We start from the raw sequence: 21,505 nt of genomic DNA, 5'->3' as shown, positions 1-21,505 counted from the left end.
GCTGAAGGAGGAATCTAATAGGAGAGGAGAATGGATCATAGGAAAAAGGGAAGGAGGAGGGACACCAGGGGGAGATGATAGGAGGTGAGGAGAAGAGGTAAGCGGCCAGAGTGGGGAAATGAAGAAGAGGGAAGGAGAGAGGGGAAAATATTACCAGGTTGGAGGCTAACTAGACGGAATATGAAGTGTGAGGGGTTTTTCTGATCTACTTTTCAGCTGGTTCCAACCTGAGAGTGGACACATCATGGTAGAAGAGGTGGCCACGGACCAACATGTCAGAACGGGGATAGAGATGGGAACTCCAGAAAATTCTGTTTTTTTGCAGATGGAGCTCAAATCTTATTTTGAAAAGACATTTTATTTCGCTTGCTTTAAACCTTTCAAGATGTCTCCTAAAACCGATGGAAGTTAGTCTCTTCCCCAATGTTGCTCCTTTGTTTCTCCTCCATTTCTACATCCCAACATCAAGTGTGTTGGAACCATATCTTATGCGAGGAGGATACAATCTCCATGTAAATTATTCTAATGTCAAGGATGATGCCATTTAGTAGGACTGCTACTAACAGATTAGTTACGGAAGGTACTTTTGCATTATATTCATATTGCACAATTGGAAACATTGTGCTTCTTTTGAAAAGATTTGCTGTAATAAACACTCCAACTCAATGGTCCATGTTCATAGCTCCGTGAAAGAGGCGACACAGGTCGATAAGGTGGTTAAGGCGGCTTATGGAATGCTTGCTTTCACTAGTCGAGGCACTGATTTCAGAAGTCAAGAGGTTATGTTGCAACTTCATGAAACTCCGATTAGGCCACATCTGGAGTATTGCATACAGTTCTGGTCCCCCCACTAGAGGGCAGATGTTGAGGCTTTGGAGAGGGTGCAGAGGAGGTTTACCAGGATTCTGCCTGGTTTAGAGGGTGTGTGCTATCACGAGAGGCTGGACAAACTTGGGTTGTTTTCTCTCAGTGGTGGAAGCTGAGGGGAAACCAGATAGGGTTTATAAGTTTATGAGAGGCACAGATAGAGTGGACAGGGAGCATCTGTTTCCTAGGGTAGAAATGTCTGACACCAGAGGGCACGCATTGAAGGTGCGAGGGGGTAGGTTTAAAGGGGGGTGTGAGGGGCAAGTTTTTTACTCAGAGAGTGGTGGATGCCTGGAATGAATTGCCTGGTATGGACGCAGAGGCAAAGAGATTAGAGGCTTTTAAGAGATGGGCATAGGACTGTGAGGAAGATGGAGAGATATGGACATTGTGTAGGTAGGAGGGATCAGTTTCTGGGATTTTAAAATTTACTTTTTAGCTGGTTCAGCACAACACTGTGAGCTGAAGAGCCTGTTCCTGTGCTGCACTGTTCTGTTAGAACCAAAATGCAAATCACAGATGGCATGACTACTGCAAATCCTCTCACCAATCTGAGCTGAATGCGCCCGCCTGGCCATGTTTTTGGCCCGTACTGCTTCCTTGATTCGGTCGACCTCCTGATGGTAACGCTTGCGTTCCCTCATCGCACTCTCCTTGGCTTCCTTCAGTGCACTCTCCAGTGCCTTAACTCTCTCAGCTGTAGCCCGAAGTCGTTTTTCCAGCTTAGGAAGCTCACAACGAAGATCTGCATTGTCACGAACCAGCTAGAAGGCAAACAGAACAAAGTGGGATGGCAATGGACTCCAGGATGACTACAGTCAATCTCAACTCTGGCTGTCAGTAGAAAGTGGCCACAGGCTGATCAACCTGATAACGCATTTCTGTTCTTATAGTCACTTCTAGTCAATGGAAACAAAGCAGAAATAGAAATTAAAACTGTTCACACAAGAGATGCTGCAGATCCTGGAAATCTTGAGCAACACACACAAAAAGCTGGGGAAACTCAGCAAGTCAGGCAGCATCTGTGGAAATGGTTGACATTTCAGGCCGAGCCCTTTCTTCGGGGCTGGAAAGGAAGGGGGAAGATGCCAGAGTAAAAAGATGGGGGGGGGAGGGTAGGGAGGATAGCTAGAAGGTGATAGGTGAAGCCAGGAGGGTAGGAAAGATAAAGGGCTGGAGAAGAAGGAATTTGATAGGACAGGAGAGTGGACCATGGGAGAAAGGGAAGAAGGACGGGCATCGGGGGGAGATGATAGGCAAGTGAGGAGTTGCAAGAGGCCAGAATGGGGAATAGAAGAAGAGGGGAGGGGGAGGGAACAAAATCACCCTCATACCTGTTTGTGAACCTTTGTAAGCTGCTCCAGGTTGTTCTCAAGAAAGGATATTTTCTGTTTCTGTGCAGCACTCCCCCCTCCATCATCTGAGTCCAGTTCAGTGCTCTGAGGAAATGCAAGCAAAGCTCATCAGTCCGCAGCAGCTGCAAACCACGCAGCTGGAGGGAAACAATCAGAACGATCGCTTCAACCTTCCGGCCCAGCTTTACCACTTAGAAAATACATCACCTACTGTGAGAGTACAAATAGTATAACTAGAGGAAAATGTGGCTTTAAAAATTTACAGAATCATTTCTATCAGACTGAACTGTAATGACATTCATTGGTCGTTATTACATGGCTAAGAGGCGCTGTGGAACACCGAACATCATAGCTCAAAAAGAGCTGCTGATTATTTAGGAGATTATAGGATTTATCTACAATCCACCTCTATTCAGCTTGTTTATAGAATCAAAGGGAAAACCAGAGACAAGAGGGTAGCATGATTTTATTCTAGTTTGCATGTTTTAAATACACAGCCTAGGGGGCAAGTGCAGTTGAATACTACAGTTTGTGCTCTAAAATCAGTTTTTGAAATTCATTTCCACTGGAATTTTCTACCTGATGGAATTGTACAGTACAAAGTTGGTCACCTGGCCCATTGTGACAGATTCTACAGGAACTAATCCAATGAGTCTTCCACATAGCTCCAAAATGCTTTTCCTTTTAAGCTATAATGCAATATTGGAATGGCTATCTTCCTTTGGAAAATTACCAGCCGGCCTATTTCCATGTTCCTTATAGCAAACGGATTACCAGTCCTAACAACTGGCTGAGTTTAAGAAACTATTTTCCAAGTACTGCAGACAAATAACCAACAGTCTGAAATCTTTACTGATCAACCTCAGCTTGGCTCCATGCACATCAAAACCTTGGCATAACACAGATGAAAGTGACTTGTGGGTTATCAATACAAGAAAACAAAGCAGCAAGTTTGAACCTTAAGTATAATTAGGAGTTGAGAGGTATACACAAGTGCTGTGGCAGTTTTTTGGGGATAAAACTCACAGAAACTAGGCTAAGTTTGCAGTTGAATAAGCTTACTACAATCTGAAGCATTGGTTCCACTGCAAAAGGCACATACCTCGTTTTTATTTAGTTATCATAGGGTGACACCCAGTGTGGTATTAGGTTCCCTGAACGTGTCTAGTAGGGTTCTTAAAAGGACAGCTCTCAGAAGTTGATGACCAATGACAGATTATCTAACTTGCCATATCTGAGAATATTCAGTACTTATATAAAAAAAGGAATACTGCATTTCGTTTTTTTTTAAAAAACATCTTCCTGCAGGAACTGAAATGCTTCCACAGCTCCACAAGAGTCCAAGACTGCCACTGATACAATCTTCCTTCCCATCAAGCACTCTATTTCCTTCTCCTTAGATTCATAAGAAGCCACTTCCATGCAGTGGAGGTGATCCAACACTAAACCATTATTGAGTTCAATCGAATTATTCTGCCGTGATCACAGGGCCAACTGCCGTCAAGTTTTAGGCCCCCAAATTCCGGTCCAAGTTGCCACCTTACTCCCCGGCCCACATACTATCACTTTAGAAGTTACCATGCACTTGTTTAGATGATTGATAGATAACTTATTACCATTAATTATTAATACTCTGTAGTAACTACCCTTACAAATTACAACAAAATTAGAGTGTGTTGTTTCTGAATGTTTCAGCTTAAACTTAAGGAGAATAAACTTGGTTCATTAAAGATAACCTTTGCAAACAAGTCCAAAACTAACTTGTACAGAATAACATATATTAAATTAAGCCGTCAGTCAACTTACTTTCTTGACCCTAGTGGTGAGGTCCTGAACAAAAAGTTTTCGGAGGTTGTGGAGTGTTTGGAGTTCTTTTGCCTTTTCAAATAAAGCAGATGGTGTTAAGAGAACATCATTTTTAACTGAACTTGTTCTTTCAATCATTAATCATGCATGTGTACAAATACTAAAAAATTCAAGGACATAAATGCCAGCAAGAACAAAGACTTGCAAATACAGCTGAATAATGGAAAATTGCATTATTTAATTTGGGTGAAGTGGGGAGGGGAAAAAATAAATGATTCACGGTTTGACTCTAGCCATATCCAAGAAAAACATCCATTTGTTTAAAAAAAAGTTGCAAATATAATATACAATGGAGCAAACAGCATTTGCGGAGCAGAACAGGATCTTGGTCTGTTGTATTGAAAATTTATACCCCACCCCACCCACTTCTGCTATTCAAAGAAATTTAGTAAGTGAATGGTCAGTTGTTGGGAAGACATAACTGATTATCACCAATGAACACTTCCCATCTCAAGGCACCCACTTTCCAGTACTGTAAATGTTTCAATTTATTAACAGATTGCATTGCAGTCAAGCTGGTTAGAGTGGAAAAATGCACCATTATGCAATTAAAATTGCAGGCTTTCTTTCAAAAAAATGCTAACAATGATTTCATACTGTGCTGTATTTTGTGTACAAGCTGGGAATTGTGGACTTAAAATTGGGAAAGTTTAAGAGGAAAGAGTTTTTACACATATGACATGCACATGGTGTAGTCTTTATTCTATAGAAACATGGTCTTAAACTTTAGTCACATAATTGGGGAGGGAGCTAGTTTGTTCTGAGGTGAGTCCATTAAAATTCCAATACGTTTCACAATGAAACTTACAACTGTCTCCTCCAGCCCCTTGAGGTCCTGTTTTGCTTGCTCTCTTTTGTCATTAAGAAGTCTAAAAGCAGGACATAAAAGTTATTTGGAGTCAGATTTCATTTGAGATTGACAGCCTATTAAGAAAATAATTTCATGCATCCATGTCTTACGATTTACCAAGATAGAGGTAAACAGATCATGTTACAAGACATCAGTCTTCAAGTAACAAAAAGCCAAATAATATAACTACAAAGGTCCTTTAACCATCATGCTATTACTGTAGGCAGACTGATGAGGGCATCACCAGTCAGCTCCTGAGCAAACAAGAAGTCCAATAGAAACCGCACACAACAGATACAAGAATTGCTATCGCAAAAAGATGTAGAGACAATCACGCATCACAGTTAGAACAGAAAAGGGAATGAGAAGACCAGAACTAGGATGTTTTGCCTGGACAACATGAATTATTTTTTGATGGAAGAAATGACCCAAGGACCAAATTTGCAATTCTGTTTAAATAAACAAAAGGTTCTTCCGAGATGTTCACGATGTCCCAAGCATGCCCGAGATGCAGGTATTTCCTCAGATCATACATTGCACTCAGAACTAACACCTTTATACATTTTTCCTCCCTCTACCTTTGAACCATTTCTTAGGAAATTGCTCCTCTCCAAGCAAGATACTTAAGAACACTTCTGTACTGAGAGCTGGTGACACACAAGCCAGCGTGGACAATAATGACTGTTACCGTCATAACAGCAAGAGCCCCAGACCAACTTCTGGGTAACTTTGCATCAAGTGGAAAGTGCAGGTTACACAATGAATCGGTAACCATTAAATAAGAGTTCTACGGTGTGAAAAGGGATGTCAAAAAAAAGTCTTACACAAGTTTCTGCAGCTCTGCACTTTTTTCCTGCTCTTCCATTTTTAACTTTTCAAAATCAGAGTTCAATTTTTCTTGCTCCAGCATCAGTTTTTGGTTCAAACTGTGGGATTTAAAGAATATAAACACTGTTAGTTTGGGTAACCGTTTGCCTAAAATTCTTTGGATATTTCACTATTGCATAATTGGTTAGTACTTCTTAAACAGAAGCAACTTCAGGGTCCTGTTAAGGTTATTAAAGCCAGTATTTTCTAAATAATTATGCTACAGATCCATTCAAACCAATTGAATTTCTTCCCCACAAACATATTAATATTAATTCAGCATACAAAAACTGCTTCTTGTGTAGCAGAAATGTATTGCAGTACAATCCCACAACATGGTTACAGAGTGAGAACAAGAAATCCTCGCTTTCCAGGACTAATGATTAATTCTGCAGAAAAGGTATCATCCTAACAATGATCGCAGTAACGAAAGTAATCATAATCATCATTCAGACGTAGACATTTGTAAAAACACTAGTTTCAACTAAAATAATTCATACTTTTCCAATCTCAAAACCCTATGGCCATTCTTGTACTGAAATAGCAGGCAGTCTTGCAATCGATATGGACAAGTCAATTATGAGTCCTATGATGGTATCTTTGTCTGTTTGGTTTAATGCAATGCTCTACATGTGTTAAAACACTGAAACAATCAATTAAAGGTCAATGGTAGAAATTCTGCCTCCCTTTCCAAAGAGTTGAACGTAAAGGCTTAGAACCTCTAGAGCACCCTAAAAGTGTGGTTGACGGACATTGCACTGGAGATACAATTGCCTCCTTCTGCAAGCAACCGGTTATTATTGATTGAAAGTGCGCCACATAGTTTATTGGTCCCAAGCTGGGATCAGACAAGTGTGAAGAAGCCCAGTCAGGCTTATGCTGTCTTAGGGAGACTGCATGCAAGGGAAAAACACTTGGAGCCTTTTGCTACTATACGGATGGAATGGAAAGAAAAAAAAGCATCGTGTCTCCGAGACAAATGACCAATTTTTTTTTAATGATAACTGAGAACTTGGTTTGACACGCAAGATTGCACTAACCTTCCCTGGATAAAGATAGTGAATAAAATATTTATATCCTCTTTCACTAAGCATTACTGATGAGGCCTACAACTTTGGTTCGTTAGGCCATGCCAACACTGAAAAATGATACAAGATTGTGAGGAAAAAGTGTGGACTGCTGAGATAGAGACCATAAGCACAAGAGACTCTGCAGATGCTGGAATTCTAGAGCAACACACGCAAAATTCTGGAGGAGCTCAGGTCAGGAAGCATCTATAGAAATGAATAAAGAGTCGACATTTCGGGCTGAGAGTCTTCTTCAGGACAGGAAAGGGAAGGGGAAAAGGAAAGGAAAGAAAGAGGATTAGCTAGGTAATGCATGAAGCCAGGTGGGTGGGAAAGGTAAAGGGCTAGGAAAGGAGGAATCTGATAGGAGAGCAAAGTGGACCACAGGAGAAAGGGAAGGAGGAGGGGATCCAGAGGGAGATGATAGGCAAGTGAGGAGAACAGATAAGAAGCCAGAGTGCGAAATGGAAGAGGGAAAGGGGAAGGAAAAAAGGCGATAGTGAATTTTAGATAAACATTTAATGGAGAGCAACAAATAGACTCTGAAAGAACGCAGCAATCAGGCTTCATCAGTCTCAACTCAAAACATCGACTGTCTACTTCCCTCCACAGATGCTGTCTGACCTGACAAATTCCTCCAGCTTCTTGTTTCTTGCTCCAGATTCTAGTATCTACAGTCTCACACTGTCACAGAACAATACAGAAACAGGTCCTTCAGCCCATCTAGTCTGTGCTGAACTATTATCTCCTCATTTAACAGAGAGCATTCTGTTGGTCCAGAAAGACTTTAGCCTCAGTACCTCCTTGTGCAATTGACTGGCTACATCACAGCCTGGAATGAAAATGCCAATACCCTTGAATGGAAAACCCTAAAAAAAAAGTAGTGAATCTGGCTCAGTCCATCACAGGTAAAGCCCTCTCAAAATTGAGTACATCTACATGAAATGCTGTCGAAGGAAAGCAGCATCCATCATCAGGGACACACAGTGACGGGACATGCTCTCTTCTCACTGCTGCCATCAAGAATAAGGTGCAAATCCACTTTAGTGATCCATAATTAATCTCTTCCTTTTAAAATGAAGGTTTAATTGGAATTGAAATCATGGAAATGATCCCAATAATTCGCTCATCAGCCAAGTTAAACCCAACTGACCTTGTAATCAATTCACTTATCACTTCCTTTCTCAGCAACTGTTAATGTTAGCTATTATCCTTCAACAGTTATTACCTCTCAACCATCAGGCTCTTGATAATTTCAATCAACTTCACTTGTTCCATCCTTGAAATGTACTGACAACCTACGGACTCACTTTCAAGGACTCTTCATCTCATGTTCTTGATATTTATTACTTTTTTTTTTTTTCTTTTGGAATATTCAGAGTTTGTTGTCTAATGCACAAGTTGCCCAAGTTGGACAGTCTTTCATTGATTCTGTTATGGTTATTAGTCTATAGATTTGTTGAGTATACCCACAAGAAAATGAATCTCAGGGTTGTATGTGGTGACATACAGTATATGTACCTCAATAATAAAACTTACTTTGAACTTTGATAGATGGAAAAGGGCAAGAGAAGAAGGAATCTGATAGGAGGGGAGAGTGGACCATGGGAGAAAGGGGCACCTTCCTCTCGCTAAATGAGGTCAAATGTTTTATTTTCTCATCTTTCTTGATTAGATAAATTATTTTATTTTAACACTACCCACAGCAAAGATGCAAAAGGATATTTGTGGCTAAACTGAAGAAGCTGCTGTACTTTCCGAAAGCACTTCAATATAATAAAGTTTTGATGGAGATGCTTGCTAAAAAAGTAGCTTAATACATCACACTCTCGTTCTTAAGTCTAATCAATACTCACTCTCTCAGTTCATCAATGATTTTTTGCTTTTCATCAATTTCATCCCTCAGGCGAGCCAGTTGTTTCTGGTGGGCCTCTCGATGGGTTTCCATTTGCTGTTCCAGAGTTCTCTACATGAAGACACCAAATAATTTAGAGCTCAATGAATCCCTTCTAGCTACTTATCATGGACACTTGGTTCCCTACATACGTACAATACTCTTAGTGAATCATGTAGGTTTTACTTGGGAGATTACTTTTGGAAGGCCTAATGTTAATTGTTTATTTATTGAGATACAATGCTTAATAGGCCCTTCGACACACATGGCCCAGCAATCTCCGATTAATCACAGGCCAATTTACAATACCAATTAGCCTATTAACTGGTACGTCTTTGGATGGCAGGAAGTAACTGGAGCACCTGGAAAGAACCAAATATTCCACAGAGAGGACATACAGACTCCTTACAGAGGACGTCAGAACTGAACACCAAACTCTGACTCCTTGAGCTGTAGTAGCATCATGCTGATCCCCAACAACAACCTGCATGCAGAGATGTCCTACCTCACTTGTGATGGTAACACTGACAATTTTGAAGCCTAGTACATCAGAGTTATTACACACCCTCCACTTGTTAACTGTGTAACATTGCTGAGAAATACTTCATTCTGCTGAAAGGGTCCTTCTTAAAGGCTTAACAATGAAAATGATTGTGAACCACCCTTGTTACCAAACATAAAATGTGTTTAGTGGCAAAAGTAAAGAAGCTTTCCCTGAATTCACTCCTGAAAGGCCAAGTTATAATTTGTAGGCCAACACCCCCTTGTCGCAGTCTCTCCATCAAGCGGAGATAATTATCATACAAATAAACCCTGATTAAGAAGATTAACGGAAATGGCCGCCACCAAAAAAAAGACATCCATCTTTACTCTTGGGAGTCAAAATTAAGATCATGATATCTACAAAATGACTTCAGTATGAAAGCAGGAGCTATTTTTTTTCCTGGAAGATGCAGATATCATATGCTTTACTGATATCGGAGGTTGCTAGGCTAAAACATATAATAGAGGAGAAGGCATCATTTTAACCAAGTAACAGATTCCTTTATCAGTTAATATTAGAGGTCAGTAATAACTTCATGCATTGATGGGAAGGGTTATAAAGCATACACAGATAACAGTTTTTCCTTTACTTGCTTCCAATTTCATAAGGAGCCTCAAGGCATCCACGTCAATTCAGGAAGTCAATGCCTTACCTTCATTTCATTGGCATCTTGAAGCAGGGTCTGATGTTCTTTTTCTTTGTCCTGAAAGGTCACTTCGTGCATCTTTTCTATTAAACAATTTCAAAAGACAATTAACTATACAAATGCTTAACAGCTTTGAAGATTGTGTGCAATATCATTTTAAACTATTGGCCGCAACAAAGGAAAATTTATAAGAATCTATTTCCACATTTATGATTTTAACTAATGCTTAAAAATTTTATGCAAGAGAGATTAACTCTGCTGAGGTAATTAAATCCAGCATACCATAATGAAGCTGACACAAGACATAGGAGCAGAATTAGCTCATTCAGCCCACTGAGTCTGCTCTAATATTCCATCGTGGGTGATTTATTATTCTTTTCAACCCCATTCTCCTGCTTTCTCCCCATAACCTTTAACACCTTTACTAATCAAGCATCTATCAACCTTTGCTTTAAATATACTCAATGACTTGGCCTCCACAGCCGTCCATGGCAATAAATTACACAGATTCACCACCCTCTGGCTAAAGAAATTCCTCCTTATCTCTGTTCTAAATGGACGTCGCTCTATTCTGAGGCTGTGCTCTCTGGGCCTAGCCTCCCACATAGGAAACATCCTCTCCACATCCACTTTAGTTAGGCCTTTCAACATTCGATAGGTTTCAATGAGATCTCAAATCCCCCACCTCCATTCTTCTAAATAATGTCAAAGATCACTCCAGTGTAAATGAGTTTAGTTGATTAGGGCTACATTTTACTAAGGTAGGGATGAATATCAAGTTTACATAAGACAGAACGTTAAAAAATGCAGATGTTGGAAACTTGAAACAGAGAATGCTAAATACTCAACAGGTCAGGCAGCACCTGTGGAAAGAGAAGTGTTTGATGTTTTATCAGAACTGGGAAAGAGAGGAAACCAGTTGACTTTCAGCAGCAAAGAAAGTGGTGGTGGTGGTGGGGGAAGGAAGAAATGGGTAGAACAAAGGGGATATTTCTGACAGGGTGAGATCAAACAGGTTAACAAGGGCAATTAGGCTAACAGTTTTAAAGCCCAAAGTTACGAACATTCCCTTTTCCCGGATGCTCCCTGACTTGCCGAGCGTGACCAGCATGTTCTGTTTTCATAACTCGAGGGTTGATCTTCAATTACTGAGATTAGTTATTTAATTTTTTTTAGAAATTGAGATACAGTGCGTAACAGGCCTTTCTGAGCTGCACTGCCCAGTAAATCCTGATTTAATCCTACCCTAACCATGGGACAGTTTACAATGACCAATTAACCTACCAATCCGTTTATCTTTGGATTGCGGGAGGAAACCAGAGCACCCGGAGGAAACCCACGCGGCCACGGGGAGAATGAACAGTCTCCTTACAGACTGCGGCAGGAATTGAACCCAGGTCACCGGTACTGTAAAGCGCTGTGTTAACCACGATGCTACCATGATAGAATCATACTGTACAGCAACAGGCCCTTCAGCCCAACTCGTCCATGCCAACCAGGATTCCCGTCTAACCTAGTCATATTTGCCCACACTTCCCTTCCGGGGTTCCCAACCTGGGGTCTACGGACCTCTTGCTCAATGGCATTGGTCTACATATATTAAAAAAAAGGTTGGATGACCCTGTTCTAAATCAATACCAACACATACCTATTCACCAAGTTACTTTTAGATGTTGTTAATTTACCTGCCTCAACCACACCCCCTGGCAGCTTATTCCATGAATGGACCACCGTCTGGATAAAAAAGTTGTCCCTCAGGTTTCTATCAAATCTCTCCCCTCTCACCTTAAACCCATGTCCTCTTGTTCCTGATTTCCCAATATAGGGGGAAGAAATCTGCAAATTTACCCTATGCTCGCTTCTCATGACTTTATTCATTGAAGAATAAGTCTGATATATAAAGGTTTACAACATCTCAGCTAGCTGAAACTCCCTCCCCAACTCAGCCCTTCAAGTCCGGGCAATACCTCTGTAAACATCCTCTGCACTCTTTCCAGCTTAGTAGCATCTACCCTATAAGGAAGGGACTCAAACTGATCACAATATTCCAAACATGAGAAAATCTGCCGATGCTGGAAATCCAAAGCATTACACACAAAATGCTGGAGGAACTCAGCAGATCAACAGAAGAGAGAAAACAGCCTACTCTTTTCCATAGATGCTGCCTGGCCTGCCGAGTTCCTCCAGCATTTTATGTGCATTGGTACAATATTCCAAACCTGGCCTCACCAATGCCCTGTGCGACTGCAAAATAACGTTCCAACTTCTATACTCAGTGCCCTGATTGATGAAGGTCTTCATGCCAAAAAACCGCCTTCACCACACTGCCCACCTGCGACCCACTTTCAAGGAACCATGTTCTTGTACTCGCTAGGTGCCTCTCTTCCACAACACTCTGGGGCAGAGGTCCCCAACCTGGGTCCACAGCCCCCTGGCCACACGGTATTGGTCCATGGCATGAAAAAGATTGGGAACCATTGTTCTAGGGCTTTGCCATTCTCAGTGAAAGTCCAACTACCCCTCAACCATCAGGCTCTTGAATAGAAGGGGATAACTACACTCCCTTGTCCCATCATTGAAATGTTCCCACAACTAATGATCTTACTTTATACCTCATCATCTCATGTTCTCGATATTTATTGCTATTTATTTATATTTGCATTTGCAGTTTGTTGTCTTCTGTGTGCTGTTTGATCTCTCATTAATCCCGTTATAGTTACTATTCTATAGATTTACTGAGTATACCCACAAAAAACAAATTTCAGCGTTGTACATGGTGACATAGATGTACTTCAATAATAAAATTTACTTTACTACCCTGGTATGTCTCCAAAATGCAATATATTGTGCTTATCCGAATTAAACTCCATTTGCCAATTAAGTAATGCTCTCGTTCCTTTCTCCATTTCTTCAGAAGGGTTAAATAGTATTTTTCACCTTCCCCTTTTTATGCAAAGCTAAGTATTCACCCACACCTCTGCCCACCCCAATCCCCCAAGGCATCAGGAGGACTGTTAAACATCGGGCATCTTTCAGAAAGGCGCTTTACTAAGACAAACAGAATAGTTCTGTCTTGAACATGCATCGTGATCTATAATTCTTAGAGACAATAAAACTTGCACCACCCTGAAATCAGCGATCAAGTGGATTAAGCTTCCTGTTTTACATAAACTGCAGGCCAACGCATACCTTGGGCGCGAAGTTTAGCTAACTCCTCGTCCAGTGCGTCGTGAGACTCCTCCAGCTGTCTGCGCTTCTGCTCCACGTTCTGCATGTAATCGGTCAGTGACTTTATCTTGGCCTCGTGCTTTTAAAAGATTAACGGCACAAAAGGTGAATGTAAAAATGGCACGCATTACCACAATCCGCCAGCTGCTTTGAACCGACCAGTAAAAGCCTGGTTGGTAAATAAGAGCTCGAGCTACATATTGGACAGGGCTTACTGTCAAGTTTCATCTATTGTGTGTAATGGAGACCAGACCTATCCTGTCTACATTACATTTTTCAAGATGCCCACTCGCATGATTCTGGCTTTCAAACAATTGGAAGGCATGCTGATGTACAATAGCATTTGCTTTTCCTTGTACTCCCAAGCACAATGGGAGATCTGTTGTAATTTCATGTATTCATTAACCAGGAACCTGATAGTTTGCAGATTAGCCCATGCACAATTGCCCTTTTGTCAATGCACTACTTGGGGTAACTTTTCCTTTTATTAAGGGAAGCCACCTTTTCACGGAAGTCATTCACATCGACTGGTGTGATGGCAGCCAGCTTTGCAAACAAGCTGTAAACAGAGAGCGCTTCACCAAATGGCAAATCTCAGCGGGGAGACAAAAACACGAGAAAGTCTGCAGAAGCTGGAAACCCAGAGCAACACACACAAATTGCTGGAGGAACTCAGCATCTATGGAAATGAATAAACAGCCCAAACTTTGGGCCCTCATCGAGACTGGAAGGGCAGGGGTGGAAAGAGGTCAGAATAAGAAGGGGTGAAGGGGAGAAGCACAAGCTGGTAGGTGATAGGTGAAACCTTTGCTCTGTCCACCACAAAAGCAGGATTTCCCATTGACCAGTCATTATAATTCTACTTTCCATTCCAGTTCCAACATGTCAATCCATGGCCTCTTCTACTGCCAGGATGAGGTTACACTCAGGTTGGAAGAGCAACACCTGGGTAGCCTCCAACCTGATGGCATAAACGTCGATTGCTCAAACGTCTGGTAATCGTACACCCTCACTCCTCCTCTCCTTCACCATTCCCCATTCTTCTGTCCCTCTCACACCTTCTCTTCTTACCCGCCCACCACCTTCCTCTGGTGTTCCTCCCTCTTCCCTTTCTTCCAAGGTCTTCTGTCCTGTCCTATCAGGTTCTCCCTCTTCCAGCCCTTTGCCTCTCATCAATCAGCTTCCCAGCTCTTTACTTAACCCCCTCCCCCTCCCGGTTTCACCCATCACCTACCACCTTGTACTTCTTCCTCTCCCCTCCCCCCACCTTCATATTCCGACTCATTCCTCCTTCCTTTCCAATCCTGATGAACGGTCTCGGCTCAACGACTGTTTATTCTTTTCCACAGATGCTGACTGTGCATCGAGTGTCTCCAGCATTCAGTGGGGAGACAGACTGCTGCTCCCCATTCCCCACACGGCACTAGGTTCTTAAAAGAACTTGAAACAGAAATGGCAAGAGACCATGCAGTCCTTTGCCACCACTCAAATATTTAGCAAAATCCTCAACCTTGTCCACATTTCTCCACAAATCTTCTACCTCTCAGATGTCTAAAGACCCCAAATGCCTGCCTCACTAAAGGAAACAAGACCTTGTCTAGGCCTGTCGACGGTATGGAGTAGGGAGTTTAACCGCACACAAAGAAGGAGGAGAGAAGAAAAAAAACATTTGCACTGCCATAAATTTTTTTAACATGCAGACCAGCATATTTCCCAAGGAGCAGATCTAAAGTACTAAATATTAGGAACACAAAAAATGGGTCCCCTCCAGGCACAACACAGCAAATCCCTGACTTGCTGATCTTGTTTGAATGCAGTGGAGTTACTATTTTAGCACTCAACCAAAGCCCAAATTCAAATAGGATGCTTGCTTACCCCTCCTCGGGCCCAGAGATCTGCAAGCCCTTTCACAAGTTAACACAGAAAGAGGATGCAGGTTACAAAGTGAGGGTCCAGTAAGGGTGAGAGAAAAGAGGTAGCAAGGGAGATAAAAAGGACAGGGATGAAAGATTGATTGTCACAAGTAGCAGCTGGCATTTGGGATTCTTCATAAATATATTTAGCACAGAAAATGGATTTGAAACAGTCATGAATAGCTAAGTTATGTCTGTAATATTCAAGTTAAAAGGCAAATGCAATTTTAATTAAAATTCCAATGATAACAGTCATATTTATCTTGCGTTATATGACATACATGGCTTCATTATGATGCCCTACCGATGGAGACAAATAAAGCAAATATTTTGGACACATTAATGAGTCTCAAATATTGATGACTTCATTGTGGAAACATGGCTCCAACAATTTTGCAGTTCAACAGTTTAAAGTACATTTATCTCAAAGCTCAACTGAATAATGAAAGGAATTAAATTTCATATCATTGCACTAAAGTGTCGAGGGGTAATTAAAACAGAATGTAACCACACTTAGCCAGCAAAGAGGTCAGTCGAGGTATCTGGTTACTTGGTAGCAAATATTCCAAGTGCACTGATGTATGCACCAGAGACCCATCAATTATAACCAAACCCCTTACACTGCTGCTTCATGAAATTTGCTCTGGGGTGACATCTGGCAGAAGTTAGATGGTTATAGGAGAGAAAATGAGCTGTCATCCCCAGCCCCTTCCCAGACAGATCCAAACATGTCTCCATGGACAGTACTGGCAAACAGAGCACACAGAACACTAGGCTGCAGCTGTTGAACTTGCTAAAAACTTTAAAAATCGAACTTCCTTAATGCCATGTAAAAAAATGTATCTAAAACCATAAATACCACAAAGTACTAAAACCCTATTCTACTAACAGGAATAATTTTAAAAATTATAGCAATAAACACATAAATGTTAATTTATTAAAGAGAAACAGTCTTTGATAAATCTGTGAGTTTTCACAAGGATGTAAATGAATTGATTGAACTTTAGAAAAGGATATCTTTATGTCATTTTGAGGAAAGGTTTATAGGATGGGGATAATGCTGACATATATTGCTCACTCCTGAGGCATTTGGAGTGTGGAGTCACATCAGGTCAAAATGGGCAAAGAGGTAGATTCCTTCACTGAAAAACACAAGTGAACCAGGTGGACTTCTACAACTATCGAATTGTTTTATGATGGGCATCACAGAGCAATTTTGTTTTATTCTAGATTTAGGAAATTATTTGAATTTAAAAGCATCAGCTGTCATAGTACAATGCAACCCACAGTTTTCAAATTAGTGGTCCAGGTTTCTGAACACTTTTGTATAATAACATGACCTTCATTTTGACCAAACCTCACATTCCAGGGTTCCCAAACTGGGGTCCACGGACACCTTGGCTAATGGTAGGGGTCCATGTCATTAAAAAAAAGTTAGGAATCCCTGTAAACTGTGAATGCTCTGTAGAACTAGAAACAAGTGGCAAGTTTTCCTCACCTGTGACACTAAAAGTTGGCACGCTGCCAACTCCCGCTCATTCTCGTTCATCTTTTTATTGCAGTCCAGCTGTGTGCTCTCCAGCTGTTTGGCCCGTTTCACCAAGGTCTTGACCTCAGACTTCATTTTGCTTACATATAGACGAGCAACAGTGAACTCTTCCTCCAGCACCCCATTCATTTCTGCCATCTGGGGGACCAAGGTGATGATTAGATGGTTAACTCCATCAACAACATAAACTGAAATCTTCCTGCCTCTCCCATCTACTGATTGTGAGAAAACTTAATCTCTGTTACCTTCTTTCGCCAGTCTGGACAACATTTATTAGCATTTTTTTTTCCAACGAACCCTTTTTTTAAAAAAGGTGGTTCAGTGGATTGAGGGTAACCAATGACCAGAAAATCTCCAGGATGATCTCAGACTCCTGATGTATAAGTACATTTCAATGCAACGGTGGGATGGTAGAGTGGCCTTGGGATCCTCAGACTGGGGCTCACGAAGGAAAGAAATGGAGCAATGGAGCAATGGAGGAAGGGAGTGGAGAAGGCATGTGGAAAGCAATGTTTATTAGACAAAAAATTGTTACCTTTCTGAAGGTTTAACTTTATGCTCGATATATTTTTATATAATCACCTGTTGGTGTGTAACTTTAGTGAATTTTCAGTAATTGTAGGACAGCTAGTTCTGTATGTTTCTAGCAGTTTCTCTGCAGCCTGTCATGCCACTGAGTCTGACTGTCTCATAGGTTGCTCTTTATCAACTGGATGTCTCTTACCTGTCTAGCCTGTATTCTTTGTCCTTTGCCTTTTCCCATTCTTTCTTTGTTCTCTCCCTACAGTACAGTGAGGTGGTCATTGTTATTTCTTTGTTAAGAGCACCTAATAAAACATGTTCAACCACAAGATTTGTGGCTCATTCTTGCCTTCTGAAAATCTCTCTCGATCAAAATATCTCCAGATAAAAAGAGGAGGAGAAAGCCTTAGTTCACCCTCTGCTGCTGCATACCACTGAGGTGAAACAATGCAAAATTTAAAACAAGAGTCTTGACTTGAGTATGGGAGAAAAATTCCTCACGATTTGTCCATAACCCTTAATTCTCCTACTATGCAAAAATCTATCCACTGGATAGATTTAAATATACCCAATTTAAATATATTGTCTTAAATATATTTACAGAAATAGCCTCCACTGCTTCATTGGGCAGAGAATTCCACAGATACACCATCCTCTGGGAAAAGCAGTTCCTCCTCATCTCAGAACTAAATCTACTCCTGAATCTTGAGGCTGTGCCCCGATGGAATCAGATAAACTGGACAGTTTAAAAAAATTATTGCTAAACCATGTGTCAACTAAAGTTGACATTATAAAGATTATAATGATGTGAACAGAAATTAAGACATTTTATTTGTCTATTAGGAGAGCCAGTTGATTTGAAAGAGATAGTATCAAACCATACCCTCTTTACGTTTATCAGAAGGGAAATGCTACACTTCACCTTCAAATCTCAATGTAGCAAGAGTGTGGAAACTGCAAGGTTTATTTTGTTGAAGATTATTGAAGTTCTTCAGCCACTAATAGAAATGTTCATGACACTCAGACAATCTATGTTAAAAGATCCCATTGTACTTTTTTCTACATTGAAAAAGAAATCAGGTTCTGTGTATGAGTGATCCTTCCTTGTGCATATTTGAGAGAAAAATCCAACTGCAACACCAACTGAAACACTAGTCTAAATGCTACCAGTAGGGGGAGCAAGACACTGTATTTATATAACAAGAGGTTTCAGATCCATTTAAATCTTCAGATAGCAACCAGCATTCAACAGCTTCAGTATCTTTGCTCTGAAAGCAGCAAAAACCTGAACAGTGATCATTATCCAACACTTATGCAAGTATAAGAAATCATCTATCCCACCTAGGTTCTCAATATTTATTCCTTACTTAATATTTTTTTTCTTTAGTATTTGCACAGCTTGTTGTCTTTTGCACATTAGTTGTTTGTCCGTCCTGTTGGGTATGGTCTTACATTAATTCTATTGTTTCTTGTATTTACAAATCTCAGCGTTGTATATGGTGACATATATCTACTTTGTTAATAAATTTACTTTGAATTTTGAGAGACACGACTTACACCCATATGGATCGGACGCAGGGGGTCCCAAACTGGGGTTCACGGACCCCTCGAGTAATGGTAGGGGTTCACGGACCCCTCGAGTAATGGTAGGTGTCCACGGCATAAAAAAAGGTTGGGAACTCCTCATCTAATGGGAGCTTGTCATTGCAAAGAGCTACATCAACATATTGGTATTCATATGTTTAATGGCACATGCTTTAATATGCAAGTAATATTTGATGTCCTTATTTTATTCTTATCTCGAGAAATTGAAGGCAAGTTGCAATGTGAAAAAAATAATAGTGCTGGAGCTACATATTAGGTCCTCATGATGCAGTCAGGCTTTCTGAAAATTTCCAGCACGATTTTGTTCCTTCTTTGGTTATCCTGGATCTGTAGGATTTTATTATAGTATTTACACGAGGCATGCCATCATTGAAGAATGCGACATACTTTTTCCTGTAGTATTTACATGAGGACTATCATTCTTGAAAAATGCAACATTCTTTTATTTTAACCAAAGCCTGCATTACCAATGCTGACATGGGTAGGAGGTAGTGAAATGCTGTCTCCATTCTGACCAAGACCTCAGAAGAGTTTACTTACTTTGAGGTACTGTGCGAACAGGCCCCTCTGTTCCAGCAAGTCGCACTACCCAGCAAATCCCCAATTTAATTCTCGTCTAGTCATGGGACAGTTTACAATGGCCAATTAACCTACAAACTGGTATGTCTTTGGACTGTGGGAGGAAACTGGGAACCCACGTAGTCACAGGGTGAGCACAGACTCCTTACAGACAGTGCCGGAATTGAACTGCGAACTCTGGAACACCCCATGCTGTAATGGTGTTGCGCTAAACTCTACACTACGAGCTCTCACTAATGTAGTGGTGTTCCCCCACACCACCATCTCTCCACCCCATCTGTACACCCAAAGCCTGGTGCTGACACTCAGACCTTGAACAATCCTTTATAGAAAGGCTTACTGTGACTCTGTTGTTAAATTTTCTGATTTATTCTTTTCTATATTGAAAAGTTTTGGAAAAGTTCCTCTGTGGTACTGATAAATCTACAAAAAGACATCCATCTTTGATATCTCTTTTTTTTTCCTTTAAAGGTTTTTTTGAAGACCCTGACCCTGGAGTTACACGCTGACTTCGGTTCTTTGTGGAAACGGGACCCGCACTCGGGGCCTCACTCCGGTCACTTTTCGATATGCCAAGGATGCAGCCTGGGAGAGTAGCGTGCCTTCGTGATGCCGGATTTTTGTGGCTCTGGAGGCGGGCGGACTCAGGGTCGGTGCTGCTGCTGGATGTGTCGTGGGAGACGGAAGATCGTAAGCAGCAAGCTGGCTGCTGACTGTGTGCCCAGAGACCCAAGTGCTTTGGGCACAGAGCTTCGAAAAAGTGACGCCACAGACTTTTAACACCATAAATCAGCGAGTTGCTTGCTTTGTTATGTCTCCCCTCTCACTGTGAAATGGGGACATCTCTTTTTCCCTTATTAGGGGGAGAGAGAGCATGCGCGCCTGTGGTATGTCGAATACTGGGTGAACATTTAACTGTCATTCATTCTTTGGGGCACTCCTCTGTTTTCGTAGATGTTTGTGAAGAAAAAGAATTTCAGGATGTATATTGCATGCATTTCTCTAACATTAAATGGACCTATTGAAACCATAATATGAGCAATACAATTTACTGACACCATCTTATCCAACAAAATTCCCAACCATCTCTTTCCAACAGCAACTACACCATCCCCACCCAGGATGACTTTATTTTTTCACTCCTGGATAGTGTGCAGGCAGCTCAGACAAGTCCAATATCCATCACCTATCCCCAACTGACTGAGCAGTTTGCTAAGCCACTTCAAAGGGAAATTTTGACAGCCGAAGTGCTAGGTCTATGGGTGTGAGAGTCCACTGGTAAATTTGGAGTCCTGTTGTCCGCAAGTCCGCGAATCTGCTGGAGGCCAAGAAGCCTGTCCTGGAATTGGAGGACTGTCTATGTGCGTGAGTGGGTAGGTGAGAGGGAGGGAGGAAAGGGGCTTGTTTTGCTGCTGTTGTTGTGTACTGTTTTGCGTGTTCTGTGTTGATCTGCTGAGCAGCGTGGGCATGCAATGTTGGCACCGGATTGTGTGGCGACATTTGCAGGCTGCCCCGGGCACATCCTTAGCTTGTGCTGGAGTTAACACAGGTGTGGCATTTCACTGTACGTTTCGATGTACACGTGATGAACGTTAGAGCGATTTTTGGGTTTAGGACATATAGCAAAATATTGACTTCAGTGACCAACCTTCAGATTCAAATATACAATGAAGATTAAACTTAAAAATACAGCTCAGAGCAGTAAACTGCAGACCAGACAGACCAGGAATCAGGCACTTAACTAATTGTCTACATATGCACGAATCCCAGTCAACATCCCAACAGTAACTAACGCTTATTTTGGGTGTGATGGTGGTAGTTCAAAGAAAACATTATAAATATGGATTTGTTTGATACTGTCCTCAATTGCATTCTATTTTGTTGAATAAAGAGGCTGCTTAACGTCTACCAGTACTTCTCTTTGATGACTTTGTTTAAGCAACAACAATAAATAAATCTAAATCTGAAAAGTCTCTATCCCTCAACATTGATTTAGATTAGCTAGTGATAACAGATGCCCTTCCCCAACAAACAGCACTAAATCAGGTTTTTTTTTACAAAAATCACTTAGGCAAATTAAGTATCATAAATCATCTATCTTGTCCATGTTAATATTTATTGTTTCTTTATTATTATTATATTTTTCTTTCTTT

The 21,505-nt window shown here is 41.1% G+C and overlaps 1 protein-coding gene across 2 annotated transcripts in view; it reads right to left on the bottom strand.

Annotated features, from left to right (window-relative positions):
• LOC140197964 (kinesin heavy chain) overlaps positions 1-21,505 on the bottom strand; it is a 146,255-nt gene that overhangs the window by 17,471 nt on the left and 107,279 nt on the right. For both annotated transcript variants that reach the window (XM_072258641.1, XM_072258643.1), the window contains exons 16-24: positions 16,596-16,784; positions 13,146-13,263; positions 9,963-10,039; positions 8,729-8,838; positions 5,763-5,864; positions 4,897-4,957; positions 4,029-4,100; positions 2,202-2,306; positions 1,415-1,631 (exon numbers count right to left, since the gene is read on the bottom strand). In XM_072258641.1, the coding sequence (XP_072114742.1) occupies positions 1,415-1,631; positions 2,202-2,306; positions 4,029-4,100; positions 4,897-4,957; positions 5,763-5,864; positions 8,729-8,838; positions 9,963-10,039; positions 13,146-13,263; positions 16,596-16,784 (1,051 nt within the window). The remainder of the gene's footprint in view (positions 1-1,414; positions 1,632-2,201; positions 2,307-4,028; positions 4,101-4,896; positions 4,958-5,762; positions 5,865-8,728; positions 8,839-9,962; positions 10,040-13,145; positions 13,264-16,595; positions 16,785-21,505) is intronic.

This window comes from Mobula birostris, chromosome 5, assembly GCF_030028105.1.
Source record: "Mobula birostris isolate sMobBir1 chromosome 5, sMobBir1.hap1, whole genome shotgun sequence".
Classification (NCBI taxonomy): domain Eukaryota; kingdom Metazoa; phylum Chordata; class Chondrichthyes; order Myliobatiformes; family Myliobatidae; genus Mobula; species Mobula birostris.
Note: the sequence above shows the minus strand (reverse complement) of the source record. Positions and strands in the feature narration are given on the sequence as shown.